The 13,621-nt window shown below is 39.0% G+C and overlaps 1 protein-coding gene across 1 annotated transcript; it reads right to left on the reverse strand.

The window, feature by feature from the left end:
• Positions 1-848: 848 nt before the first annotated feature.
• lancl1 (LanC antibiotic synthetase component C-like 1 (bacterial)) lies at positions 849-8,425 on the reverse strand. The gene is made up of 11 exons (XM_027012950.2): positions 8,350-8,425; positions 7,791-7,882; positions 7,545-7,662; positions 6,647-6,854; positions 6,153-6,300; positions 5,664-5,810; positions 4,747-4,929; positions 3,367-3,543; positions 2,093-2,165; positions 1,649-1,727; positions 849-1,462 (listed from the first exon to the last, which is right to left on the reverse strand). Exons 2-10 carry the CDS (start codon positions 7,875-7,877, stop codon positions 1,651-1,653), a joined length of 1,218 nt encoding a protein of 405 aa, XP_026868751.1. The 5' UTR covers positions 7,878-7,882; positions 8,350-8,425; the 3' UTR covers positions 849-1,462; positions 1,649-1,650.
• Between the last annotated feature and the right edge of the window lie 5,196 nt (positions 8,426-13,621).

Raw genomic sequence — 13,621 nt, forward strand, 5'->3', positions numbered from 1 at the left:
ATTTATTAAAACAATGCATCACAGCAGGAGTATCTATGCAAGTCCCATACACAAAATCTTGCATTTTGTCCATGGTACGGGCTCTCAGAAATCCAAGAGATATCATATGAACTTTACATTATTTATAACTATACTACAATGTGACAATGGATAATGTGACTTCTAAATAAAATACTTATTATTTCTAAATAAAACTGAACTAAAAATGTCTGCTCATTGTGACTTCACAGATAAATCGATTGTTCGGCAACACTCCCACTGTAGGATAAACATCATTTCACACTATGCCATGGAAGAAGCAGCGACTTCCTGAGCATGTCTAAACAGGCTTAAACTTTTCAGATGGGATTTCAGAGCCAATTTCATACGACTAATGTGTTATAGGACTGCAGTAACCATAACAGCTTAGTAATTAACATTAATTAGCGTAGTAAATGTATCAATAACTTGAATAGGAGACTTCACACACTTTATAACTGAGTAAGCCATGGTGGATAGTCACCTAAGAAAACAAGAACAGATTATACAGTAGTACACCGCATGCCAGGAGTATTAAAATTAGTCCCCAAGGTCCAAGTTCTACAGATTTTCCCCCACCAGTTACAGGAATGAGTTTATCAACTATAAGGGATTACAAAATTTATGACCGGATTTGGATTCGAGATCCAGATTTGAATGCCACTGCCGTGCGAAGTTCTCATCTGAAGCACCCGCAAAGCGCCCACTTCGAAATAAGAAGCGCTCTGCTGCCCAAAAGTGGAGAGAATTGGTACTGGTATTTATGTAACATTAACGTTCATGAATAAAAATCCTTAAGATTTTTAGAGAACATACAACGGTCGACCAAGAATTTTCTTTTTGCCTTTTATTAGACTATTTGAAAGGAAACAAAATCTTACAGATGAAGATTCATTTCATGAGCAATAGACAGAGTCATACAACTAATGTTCCATTTTCTTTGTAATCAGTTACAACAAAGAAAAAGATTCAACTAAGTGGCAATCTTAAAGAATTTGTTTTAAGCAAAACAATCCTCAAAGTACAAGGATAAAGACTGCTGTGCCTTATGTTACAACAGTTAAAATCTACACCAATTTGAAAAGCATGTGCAGAACCAAACTATACATTAATAATAGCATGCCCTTAGTGAAGAAATGTGCCTTATTACATTCTAGGTTAAATTAGTTAAACAGTAAAGCAACCAAGGCTTCAATACAGACAATTCCTGCTAGAACAGACAGCATTAGCCAGGTGCTTTGTTTATGCCGATGACAACGGGACAGAGCAGGAGCATACAGACTCACACTTTGGAGCACGTGGGGAGCGGCGCTGCAGTTGTCCGCCATGGCCTGGAGGACGTGGGCCGCCAGCGACGAATTGCGCTCTCCTGCTGCCCAGCCCTGCCATTTTAACACTGGCCTCAGCCGGTCAGCCTGTGCTCTGGAGTGGCGCGGTAGGATACCTGTGAATCAGCGGACGGGCAAATTGAGTAAACGGCAAGAAAAGAGTACTTCAGTGGGTACTGCGATCAGCATGGATTCCTGCAGGCTTGGATGCCATTCTTTCAGAAGAGATGGATTTAAAAAAAAATATCTGAGGGGTTATGAGTGCATTTGAAGGAGGGGGTTTGATCTTTGGGTGCAGCTACCTTTACACCTCAAAGGCTGGGAACTTGGCTGCCATCGGCTGCAACAGGTCAGCAAGGAAGTAAATGGTCCCAGCCATTCCTGTGAAGAAGAAAGAAGAGAAAAACAAGCATCTACTACAACACTAAGACTACTACTACTAACAGTGTTTAACAAAAGCTCTCTGTATTTGACACCTGAAATTGGATGAAATGAGCTAAGTGAATGACTTCATATAGAGTACATTGAACAAGTCAAGTATTACCACATTTTGTCTGTTTTTGTGTAAACAATATTATATATAACCTTACTCATGTTTCATTATCACAAGCAATAGAAAAGCCATGAAAATGTGCACCAATCTCCTAAAACCTGGCCAGTGGCCATCATCCTACAGACATATGGTCAAACGCTTAATAAATTTCACTTCTTAATAAATGCTTGACGGTTGGTGCCATGTATCATACCTTCAAAAAGGGAAAAGGGTGTGTCTGGAGTCCGGCAGCCATGTTTTCCGTAGTTCATGCACCAATCTGCAAACTAACAACATACAGACACAAACTCCATATTCTGTCCTACCATTACATTTTAAGACAAATCAATAACTGGAAAATGACTGATAACAGCAAATATGGTTTATACAAAATATGCTTAAACATTATTATTAAACATTATTTTAAAGCAAGCTCCTCTATTACTGATGCAAACATGCATCTTACTGATGCTATTAGTACACATACAGCATCATTACAGCAAACCACCCATTCTGGAAAGCACCAATATCGAGCACCAAGGGCCGATGCCAACCATACAATGGCATACAGAAGTCCATAAGTACCTACTTTAAGTGGTTCAGTCAATCTCAGAGGAGAATCTCAGTGTGGATGGGGAGGAGAATAACACTGTGCTAATAAAAGTAACAGCAGGACATAATGTAAGCTCCCATCAAAGCTGAGCTCACACACCATGATCTGCCACTCACACTTTCGCTCAGTGGTCTGGCCTGCACTCTGAGTGGATGCATAGAAAGCTCCTGGCCCAGATGGCATTACAGGCTGGATGTTTAGGGTCTGAACAACTGACTGGGGTTTTCACGGATATTTCCAACCTGTCCCATGCCAAAGCACAGCAATCATTGTGTCAGTTCCAGACCATTCTTCTGCCACTGCCCTTAATGACTTCCATTCTGTTCCCCCCCCCATCATTGCCAAGTGTTCTGTGTGACTGGTTCTCTCCCATCTGAAATCCTGTCTGCCCCTAATCACCCAAACAGATCTACAGAAGACATCAACATGACGACACACTGCTTAAACCACCTGGACAATACCAGGTCCTATGCTAGAATGCTATTAATTGATTCCAGCTCTGCTTTTAACATCGGTCAACCCTTCCTAGCGGATTACATGCTCATCCATCTGTGCATCGGCATCTCGTTGTAATTTAACCCTGGACTTTCTTAATAACAGTCCACTTCATGATGGTATGATTCCATTTGCCATTAGCCATGTTGTTGTCCAAACTGTTCCTTGGAAGTTGCTTCACCAACAGTGGCCCCTGATGCAGTGGAGTACTAAAGCAGCTATAGGTTACCCATCCAGTATCAGTCACCTTCTAATTAGGACACAAAGACTGATCCTGCTACCATCCAATATGCCTATGTGTGACATTTCCGATGCTTTTGTCTGGAAAGGGAAAAGGAAAGAAATAAAGCGCCCCGTTTTTCCAGACCCCGCCTACTCACCATGCAGGCCCGGTAAAGATGCCTGGGATCACGGGTGACCTTGTGGAGGGCCAGGAAGGCGTAGGCGTTGCCTGCTGCACCGTGGCACAGGCCGTACCCCTTCTTCAGCAGGCCTCGCTGCCAGATCACCTCTCCACAGTGCACGGCATCCTCCAAGTACTGCTGTACACCGAACACCTGCGGCACAGGGGGAAGGAGTTGTGATAGCTGCCTGCTGCCTTCATGCAAACAAAAAAACATTTCAGGGCAATAACGGTGTTAGATATCAACCGTAGCCGACAGTAACATTACATTACACTACTCTGTAACATAATAGCGAATCTAATAGTTCAGGGGATCTTGATCCAGTCCTGAGGAACCAGTTTGTCAGTCCAGGTTTTGTTGTGTTCCAGTACCTCATCATCCTGAACCAGGTCACTGAGGGATGCATTATCTGGTCAATGTGAGGTGGGAACATAAACAGAACAGAAACCTTTTCTGGCTAGGGGTCCCTGAGCATTAGATTGAATACCTCTACTAGTGACAACCTTGGGGAATTTTTTGGGCACACCCAAGCACCAGATGTCATATGAAATGGTTTTAGTAGCATTTTACCACCACAAGATGGCTCAGTAATACCTTTGGAAGAACGCATTAACTGCTGAACTGAAATCAGGGATCTGCACCATATACTGTATAAAGGGATATGGCCAGCAGTTCACAACAACACAAATTTAACCATAAAGGTTTATCTAGACACTGAAACAATGCAGAGGGCTTCGTGCTGGAGTGATTTTTTTTTGTGATAATTACTGACAATAATGTATATCATTCCTTTATTACATGGCTAATTAGAAATCATTCATTCTGTACTGAAATCAAATCATTCAATACAAAATATTAAAATGATTTTTTTACTGATCAGAGTTCCACTAGCAACAATAGTCTATCAGAACATCTTACCATCAAAGAAACCTGCATAATGAAAACATTACTAGATTAGTAGTAATAGCTAGTCTCCATCTAGCATTGATGTCAAATTGTGTTTTTCTATTTATTACAAAGTCAGCTACTAGAAGTCTGTAGTAGCAGTAGACAGTTAAGTCTAGCAGTGTTAAACTATTCATTTACATTTGTGGTAAAATAAGAATGAATGGAGTTTCTTTAGGAATGTTATTGATAAGTTAGTGCTTGCATCAATAGTAATGGCAACAGAATGATGTGTATGAATAATTGACCTTTGAATACTTCAACTGTCCAAATAGGGTATTCTGCATGAATTCTTTCTGAGCAAGAGATTTGATCTATAAACAAATTTCTTTTCATCTTTTAGTGCACATAACTGGCAGCTCAGGGCTGGCCCCAGATCAGCTCTCAGAACTTAATTTTCACACATTTTACCCTGTAGGCCTGCAGCAGCATGTAGATGACTCCAGGCGAGCCGTGGCACCAGTGCACCAGCAGGTCTCGGGCATCGCCCACGCACGGTGGGTAGTTGCCCGATGGGAACCTCAGACGGCAAACATAGTCTATGCTGGGCTTCACCAGCGACAACACCCGGCCCTCGTCCGAGACAAAACCGGGCTATGGCGACACAACAGGACACAATGTCAGCATCTTGGAAACTATTGGGAGCACATATATGGGAATCTAGGATACTGGGTAGTGTCCTCTACTCCAGGATTTTCCACCTACATGGATGTACATGCCAATAGATATCCATTATTCAATAACTCCACAGAATAAATTCGTAATGCTGGTGGCTTTTGTAAAAGCAACATTTTAAGACTACTAATGTGCGAGTACAAGGATCACAGGTAGCCCTGAAAAGTCCTTATGTTCCATGATTGATATATATATGAATACATTGTACATGATGAGAGGTTTTATTAGAGCTCCATAAGTACAAATGTAGCCATTAGGACTGTGACTGATTGCGGTCCAGGCCATTACAAGCACTGCACAACTTTACCTTTTCCAACATATTTGACTCAGCTTACGAATGGCTTGATGGTTATTTAGGAGCAAATAAAGCCAAAAACTTAGCAAAACATGGAGGTCTCCAGGTTTGGCACTGGGAACCCCTCTCACAGCAATTTCACCTTAACCTCACTTTGTACACACTGTCTATGGGATATTTCTTGGGCCAAATTGCTATAGAGCCATTCCTAGTCCTATACTGAACCCGAGTCACATGACAGGTAATTCACTGCAGGCTCACTTTAGCGAATGCCGGCTGAACTCTTCCTGCCATTTTTGGGAAGGAATTAAGGCCAAACCTGTATTGCCTGGAAGGCTCTTTGTCAACTACGCTTTACCTGCATGAGGAAGTAGTATATGCCCGACAGGCCGTGGGCGGCACCCACATACTGCTCCTGGTACCACTCGTACATGAGTGGAGTCTGCTCCTCCACCCTCATCCTCTGAGCCAGAGTCTGTCCCGACACCAACACTGCGTCACAGATCTGAAACAAGCAGGGTTGTTTTGAGTGCATGTGTACTTACAAGCATGCATGCACATGCAAAAATAATATGGCTAACAATCAAAACTCAGTGGGCATAAAGAAAAGCAGACAGCACACTTGCACTACTCATTCTCACTCATATCACGCTAACTGCCTCCAGTACCACTCAGTGTTGGCGGAGTTAGCCTCCCTAGCCAACCGCATGTTCTCATACAATGACATGCTAAAATGTGGCCTCAGTCCTGGTCCTCCTTGGTCAGAGGAGGATAAAATGATCTTCAACACAACCACCACTGAGTCTGTCAAACGAGTCCCATCTCCTCTACCCACAAGCAGACTGACCTGCTGTATGTACTGTGCAGGGATCTTCTCCTGCTGGAACTGCTGGTTGAGGAAGATGAGGGCGGAGAGGTAGCCCACGCGTCCGTACAGGAGCTCGTCTGGAAGGCTCCCCGAGCCCTTCACCACAGACTTGTGAAGCTGCAGCAACCTGGGGATGCATGACAAACACACCACTGTGAGCAAACAAATAAGAGGAGTCATATTCTTCGACTGAAACCAAAACTACACACTAGGGCTTGTTTATAATGCTTTAAAAGATTCACTAATTGAAGAAATCTCTGGAAGCCACATACATGCACTCTTTAGGAAGGCACCTCCACATAACGTATTCTAATACTTTATGTTTCTGCATGGGACCTTAACATCAGACTTAGTTGAATCACTAAACTTTTATGAACACTTTTGAAGTAAGTAAGGAAGTTATCTATTCCAGGTATACTATGAAGCAGATGAAGTGAAGGTCATGATGATGGTTTGTTGTCAGGGCAACAGACCTGCTGATGCACTCCTCCGCCTCTTGGACTCTGTGCATGCGGTGGTACACCACGGCAGCCACAGCCAGCGGCCCAGCGTCCCCACACAGGAAGGTGACCCAGCGCTGGGTCAGGCTATTCAGGCTGCGGCTGACGTGCTCCAGTGCCCTCTGTAGGTACGAGGGCTCGCCGTAGATTGCGTGGAGGTGCAGGTACAACATGGCGATTCCTGCATTGGGAGAAGAGACTTGGTATGGCAAGCGAGCGAGCTTAAGTAAACAACAATAACAATGGAGAACAGTAAACAAAAAAACTTTGAGGAACCAAATAGCATTTCTGTTTGGTCTTTTCATGGCGAGTTGGTGAATGATGTAGGTAAAATTATTTTCCCTTTTCTCAGAGAGCTTTTCAGCTTCCACAGCATTAGGCGTTTAGTTCCTTTGTCCCTGAGAATAGGGACGGGTCATAACAGGGTCATAACTGCAGGATTACGAAAGTTTTCTATTCAGGTCATTAAATTCCAGGTCTGTGAACTTCTTAGTGGTAGTAATTTAAGCAGACTGGTGGTCGGCTACGTTTTGCCACTCATTGCAGGGCTATTTTCAGTTCAGCAGAAGAACCTCCTTGAAATGACAGGTCCTGTCACCTTGATGTACTAGATATTTAAAGGGTATTACCCTTAAACACTGTAGTGTACTTTTCATACAGCACTGATTTATTGTGCCTTGTCTATTTCAAAACTAGGATAAAGACAACCTTATGCATTGTCCTTTGGACAATGTTAGTGAGTTTTATTAGTACATGACACCAGGGTTGTTGTGAATTATTTGAAACTGTTGTTAACGTCTGAAATACGTTGACCAAGCACCAACCTTCGAGGTGAAATTTTTCGGCTGAAGGTTTTCTATATTTGTCTAACCTGTCCAGCCCGTGTATCCAGTACAGTCTCTCGGATCCGCCTTCTTCAGCCCGTGTTCCATTAACGCCAGCAGTTCACTGATCTTATCGCTTACTCGGCTCGCAAAAGCAGCCGTTAACTGTGGAGACATTTGTGACAACGAAATGAAACAACCTTCGGAGCACGTCACGAAAGGCCTACGCGATTAGTTGAATACAATCGAATAGATATGAGCACATCTGAACTACTCACGTGTAGCTAACTTACTTTGCCTTGAGAGTCAAACATGTATTGCGCACTCTCGGGCCCATTATAGTCTGGATAGGGGTTCTTCAGCGCTCGCTGGTCCGGCATCGTGTCTGTGTAATAGAACAGTGCTTAAAATGATAGCTAGCTAGCTAATGTTAGTCACTTACGAGCAAGAACATGGGTAAACTAGCCAACTAGCTGCTGAAAGTGGATAGCTAGCTAGAGTATTTAACAAAATTACAATGACAGGGCCCTTAAAGGTACATCAATTAGCATATGCTTAGGAATCTAGCAACCATTTTTAGCTTGCTAAAACGTGCAAAGGAATCAGCAAGCTTTTAGCTATTTAGCTTAGCTAGCTAACGATGTAGCTGATATTTCGAACGTTGATTGTGCTGTCATAATAACACCTTTAGAACCGCGAGTTAAGTGCAGCTGGTCGGATAATTTGGCTAGCTAAGAAACATACATGATCATGCAAACAGTTGAATATTGACTTATTAGTTACTAATGAGAAATTGTGTCTTCAGAAATTAATAAATGAGTCAATCTAAACTGCACAACCTGTAAAACATACCATGCAAACGTATGCCACACTGTTGCACAATCTTCCTTGTCACCAAAAAAATGAATATCCTATACTTGCATGTTAGTGTCTGCTGCCACCTGGAGGGGGTGGATATAAACATTAATCTGACTGTTGTTTTGTTTGTTTGGTTGGGGTTTTTTTGTGATAAAAACGGTTTAAGCCAAAACCTTAAAAACATGTAACTTATATTAAAATTTTCGAGGTGCTTTTAGTGAGTGTGCACTCTTCAACAAACAAATTTCACCTGTCCAGGAAAAAAAAAAGTATGACAGATTTTTTAAAGGTGATATTTAACATTACAACATTCAGCATAAATTGTGATGTGGAAACAGAAATATGTTGAAAGTACATTCAACAGCATAATAAGGTTAAGGACCAGGGCATGTTGCTACCATAGAGACGCAATTCTCTCCAGCAGAATAGCTACTGGGGTTGAGTGCAGCATCTGGTCACTGATGAGGAAGAGTTGCAAAACACAAGGCAAAGCACTTTTATTTATATAAACTAAAATCACAGCTTTACTAATCCAGGCTGTTAATACGTGTCTGTTGTCAACCCCGGTTAAAAGCAATTAAAAAGTTTAGGTCAACAAATGATTTGTTAAAGATTCACAAATAGCAGTTATAGTTTATAAATTACTTATGTCATATATAATTAATCTGCAGGATTTTTCCAGCCCCTAAACTAAATTGGAAACTATTCAGTATATATGAATATCAATAGATTCCATGCATATCTATATGTCCATTTACAAACTACATGTTTTCAAGTAAACTTATTTTAAGTTGCTTATTAAGACATTTATAAATTACTTTTGCAGAACACTATCTAAAGTTGCAAAAATATCAGTGTGTAGACACTTACAAAGGTTGGTAAATTGCAACTATTAAATATACTTTCTTTTACTATTAAGTCTAACATTATTCATTTACCTGCCTCTTGACCATAAAATGCCTGTGAAATCTCAAAAGAACATAACAGTAAAGATAACACTGTATATTGAATTTACACATACAACAGAACAATACAAAACAAAACAACCAACTCACCAACTAATCACTCTGTGGTTTCTTTACTTTTTAACAAACACTGTAACAAACACTTTTACTTTTTCTTCAACATCTCCAACAGTGCAGTGGGATCTTCCAAAATTAAGCAAATAATTTTTTTTTTTTTCTGTAATGTACAATTTATCATGTAGTCCAATTTAGTTGGCAGAGTAAGTAGGGAATAACCTCCTTATTTTCTTTTCATTTAAGGCGGAAGCTTATTTTTATTTTGTAAATTTCCACAGTGTTAAAAAACTGCACATGACATCTGATCACTTCACTGCTAACACACATCATTTTTCTTATTGCATGTAACAGTTTACTGTATTGTTCAGGTGCCACATTAGCAATGGGAGGATTGCACAGTGCAGTGTTTCTGTGCACACCATCTGCCCTGTAAGCATCACATCATCTTTTCCACCCTCCTATAGTGCTGCAAAGTCTTTTTGTAACTTCTTACAGCATGCCATGGATGTCTAGCTGTAAAGGCACAAGAAACAGACAAAAAGACACACACACATACACACACACACACACACACACACGTGTATATATATATATATATATATATATATATATATATATATATATATATATATATATATATATATATAAAACAGTACAATTTAAATATTTACTAATGCAACCTTATGCATTATGCAGAATATTACATGAAATATCTCCAGATGAGATAGCTGTGATTTCATTTACCTTTCTGCCTAAAGTATTCCACCTTTCCAGATTTTTCTGTATTGCTTTCTTTTCTTTTAAGTTTTTCCTTGTGACATCACTTATGTTTCTTTCCTTTTTTGCTTCAATTTTGAAATTGATGTGGAGGAGGAGGTAGAGGCTGAAGATGAGTCTGATGACTCTGAGTCTTCGTCCTCGTGCAGATCTTCCTCTGATGTGCCACCTTTCTGAGTTTTATTCTGGTCTAATATCACATAAATCATATTGCAAAGAGACATGAGAATAGAAACAAAAGATCTGTACTTGGTGTATGGTTTCAGAACAAATAAAATAGGCCCACATAGAGCAATAGTATATGATCATTCAATGGCAAACATATGTGCCAACTTCAGTGAAACAACAGCTTACACCCCTGCCATTAATGCCCTGGACAAACTGACACACAAAGAACTAAACAATTCATGCAATCAGTTCTGGTTGCCATAAGGCAATAAAGATTTGGGAACTTTACTTCTCTCACACTCCCAGTCAATTTCTTTCTGGTTTGTTAGAACTGCTTCCAGTCCTGAAACGCCCATGATCACAATTCACTATTTACTTGATCATGGATTTTCCATATGTGAAGTATCTGCAAAAATCATACTTGATCATTAGTGTATTATATGTATTGTTTTTTTTTAGAAACTGATAGATGAAAAAAATTAATTATGGCTCCTTTCATATAGTTACATTTCATAGCACAAATAAGTTCCTTTTCATATTTGCCTTCTTTCACAAACATACAGCTGCTTGTACAGATCTTGTAGGCGCTTTTACAGATACATACAGAATTTGTAAAACAAGTGCTTTTAATATGACCTACTATGTATTTGAAAAAGACAGTCAGGCAGCCAGCCAGTAACACACAATGTAGTCATCTAGTTGTACATGTACTACTTACTCGGCAACATGCACAGTTAAAGTATTATAAATATTAGATTAAAACAAGCCTCATGGGCAAAAGTTTTAGAACTAAGGACAAATTCATTCTCTCTGTGCTGACTTACAAGATCAACATCTTATATATATATATATATACACATATATAGTGTGTGTGTGTGTGTGTGTGTGTGTGTGTGTGTGTGTGTGTGTGTGTGTTTGTGTGTACGTGTGTGTGCGTGTGTGTGAGACTGAAAAACACATTTAGCATGAAAGGATAGTCCAGTGGCAATAAATTAGAGACACAGAAAGCTCAGGAAACCCCAAAATAAAGGACCCAACCAAACTTTCTCAGGACATTCTCTGTTTAATTTTGTGTGCTACTAAACAGTATTGTCATAGGAAAGTCTTTTTTGTCAAGACTGAGTATCAAGTTTAAGTTTGAATATCGAATATCAAGAGTGATTGCCAAATATTGTTTCTTTGTGGCTGTTGATGTATGGCTGTCAGTTGCAAGACAGTCAGATATTTCACAGCACCCATAACAACCCCTCCCCAGAGTTCTGAAGTATATGTCACTGAGATATTTTCCACTTTCACATTATCAGAAATGTAACTAAATATGAAGATTTGCTGTGCTTCAGGCCTATGACCATGTGTTACTTTCAGAAGCTTAAGTTCTAAACTATCGCTAAAAGAATGTATTGTGAAGAATCTCTATTATGATAGTCTGGTGTCCCACCAGCTGAGAAAAGCTGTTTAACCAGTGACATTAAGTATAATTTGTTTGTTTTTTTCTATATGTTTCTGTTTGCTTTACATACATTTTGTGCATACATACATACATACATACATATATATATAAATTTTTGTAATTTGAAAAATTTAGTTGCCATTATAGATTTTATGATTGCAAAGCTTCAGTCTTAGACAGCAAAGTCAAAAATCTGCTTTTAATGCTGTGTTTTCACATTTGTGACAGTGTTTTAGTTTTTGCTGTCGTGTATTGACATTTTTTGCAGTGTTTCAGATTTTCTGTTTCGCATTTGATTTTGTTGTGTTTTTTATTGGTGTTTCATTTTTACATTTATTTTATGGTGTTATTTATATTACATATATAGAAATTAGTTTTGAGACTTATTGATGCCGTTTTTTAGATAACAGTGATAGTCATTAACACTGTCAGTAATAGAGACTGAGATTAATATTTATAGAGATTAATCTTTACCCTAAACTAAGTAACTTCTCTAATACATTATGACTAATCAAGACATATTGATAATTCAAACTGACCAAATTTTAAGATTTGGACAGCATGTTCAAATGTACATTGAGGTATACTGTATTGGCACCCTTTACTGAAAAAAAAAAAACATGACATTTGATTATTTTATATCCCTTGATTAGCTGAAATGCCCTTTGTTGTTAATGAAATGCAGATGACAAAAACCGGTTATGGGTAAAAGAAAAAAAGTTCGTAACCTATCTTAACATGCAAAGAAAGTGTACTTTCAGATATTAAAAGTGGGTTAAAGCAATGTGGACCTCATACTCTCAAAACTACAAGAAACAGCTTTGTGTTAAGTGTTTTTTTTTCTTTTTCTGATGAACTTCTGATGAACCTCAGATACAAAATTTCAATTTTCAGTTGAAGTGTTGACCTCTACCAATTCATAATGAGAAATATTAGAAATCCCTGCAAGTTGATTGATTTTTCATTTTTGTTGATGCTGACTTTCCTAGACAGCCAAACTGAATTTGAGCCAAAGAAAGTGTAACTTAAGGTGTGATTCTGAACTGGAAAATGAGAAAGAATGAAGACCTTGCTGTCAACAACAAGAAACCCAACACTTTTCATTGTCACATTGTCCACCTACATGAATAATGTGGTGTTTCGTGGGACCTTTTTAGTTTTTTTTATCTAACTAATTTAGATATTGCATTAGTCAAGACTATTTGTATTCCTCCAGGTCCTTGATTTTCTTATAAAAATAAATTTTGCAAATGTCTGTGTATTTATATCTTTAAACAAATTTGCAAATATATTATAATACTTTCATGCATAGATATGTTAGTGTACTTTGTGTTAGTGTGATGAGTACAAAATTAGTATTTGTCCTTGTTTGTATATAACAGTTCCCAAGTAATAAGGAAGAACATTCTGGATGTAGTACAGACAATACAAGCCCCTTTATTAGTTCAAAAATGAAGATCAAGTGAATTATATATATGTATAAAAAATATACACACAGACACTTTTGCTTGGGGCACTTCCAGTGCTTATGTTTTTCAGTCTTGGCTTCTTGTCAGAGCATAGATTTGCAGCTCTGTCTCTCAGAGTCATGTAGACAATGTTATTGTAAATGTTATTAGTAAAGACAATGTTATTAGTATGTTAAAATGTTACAAATGTTATTAGAAAAGACAACATACTGGTGGCAAGACACAGGTGTACCCAATTATAATTACCTGCTGGTTTACCTGAACTGTGTACGCATCACAGGTCACATTCAGTCATGTCCCACCTGCCACATCCATCCTGCCACAGAGCATTATCCTGATAATGGGACAGACAGCAAAACTGATATAATTATTGACTTATT

The sequence above is a fragment of the Electrophorus electricus genome, chromosome 16 (assembly GCF_013358815.1).
Source record: "Electrophorus electricus isolate fEleEle1 chromosome 16, fEleEle1.pri, whole genome shotgun sequence".
NCBI lineage: Eukaryota > Metazoa > Chordata > Actinopteri > Gymnotiformes > Gymnotidae > Electrophorus > Electrophorus electricus.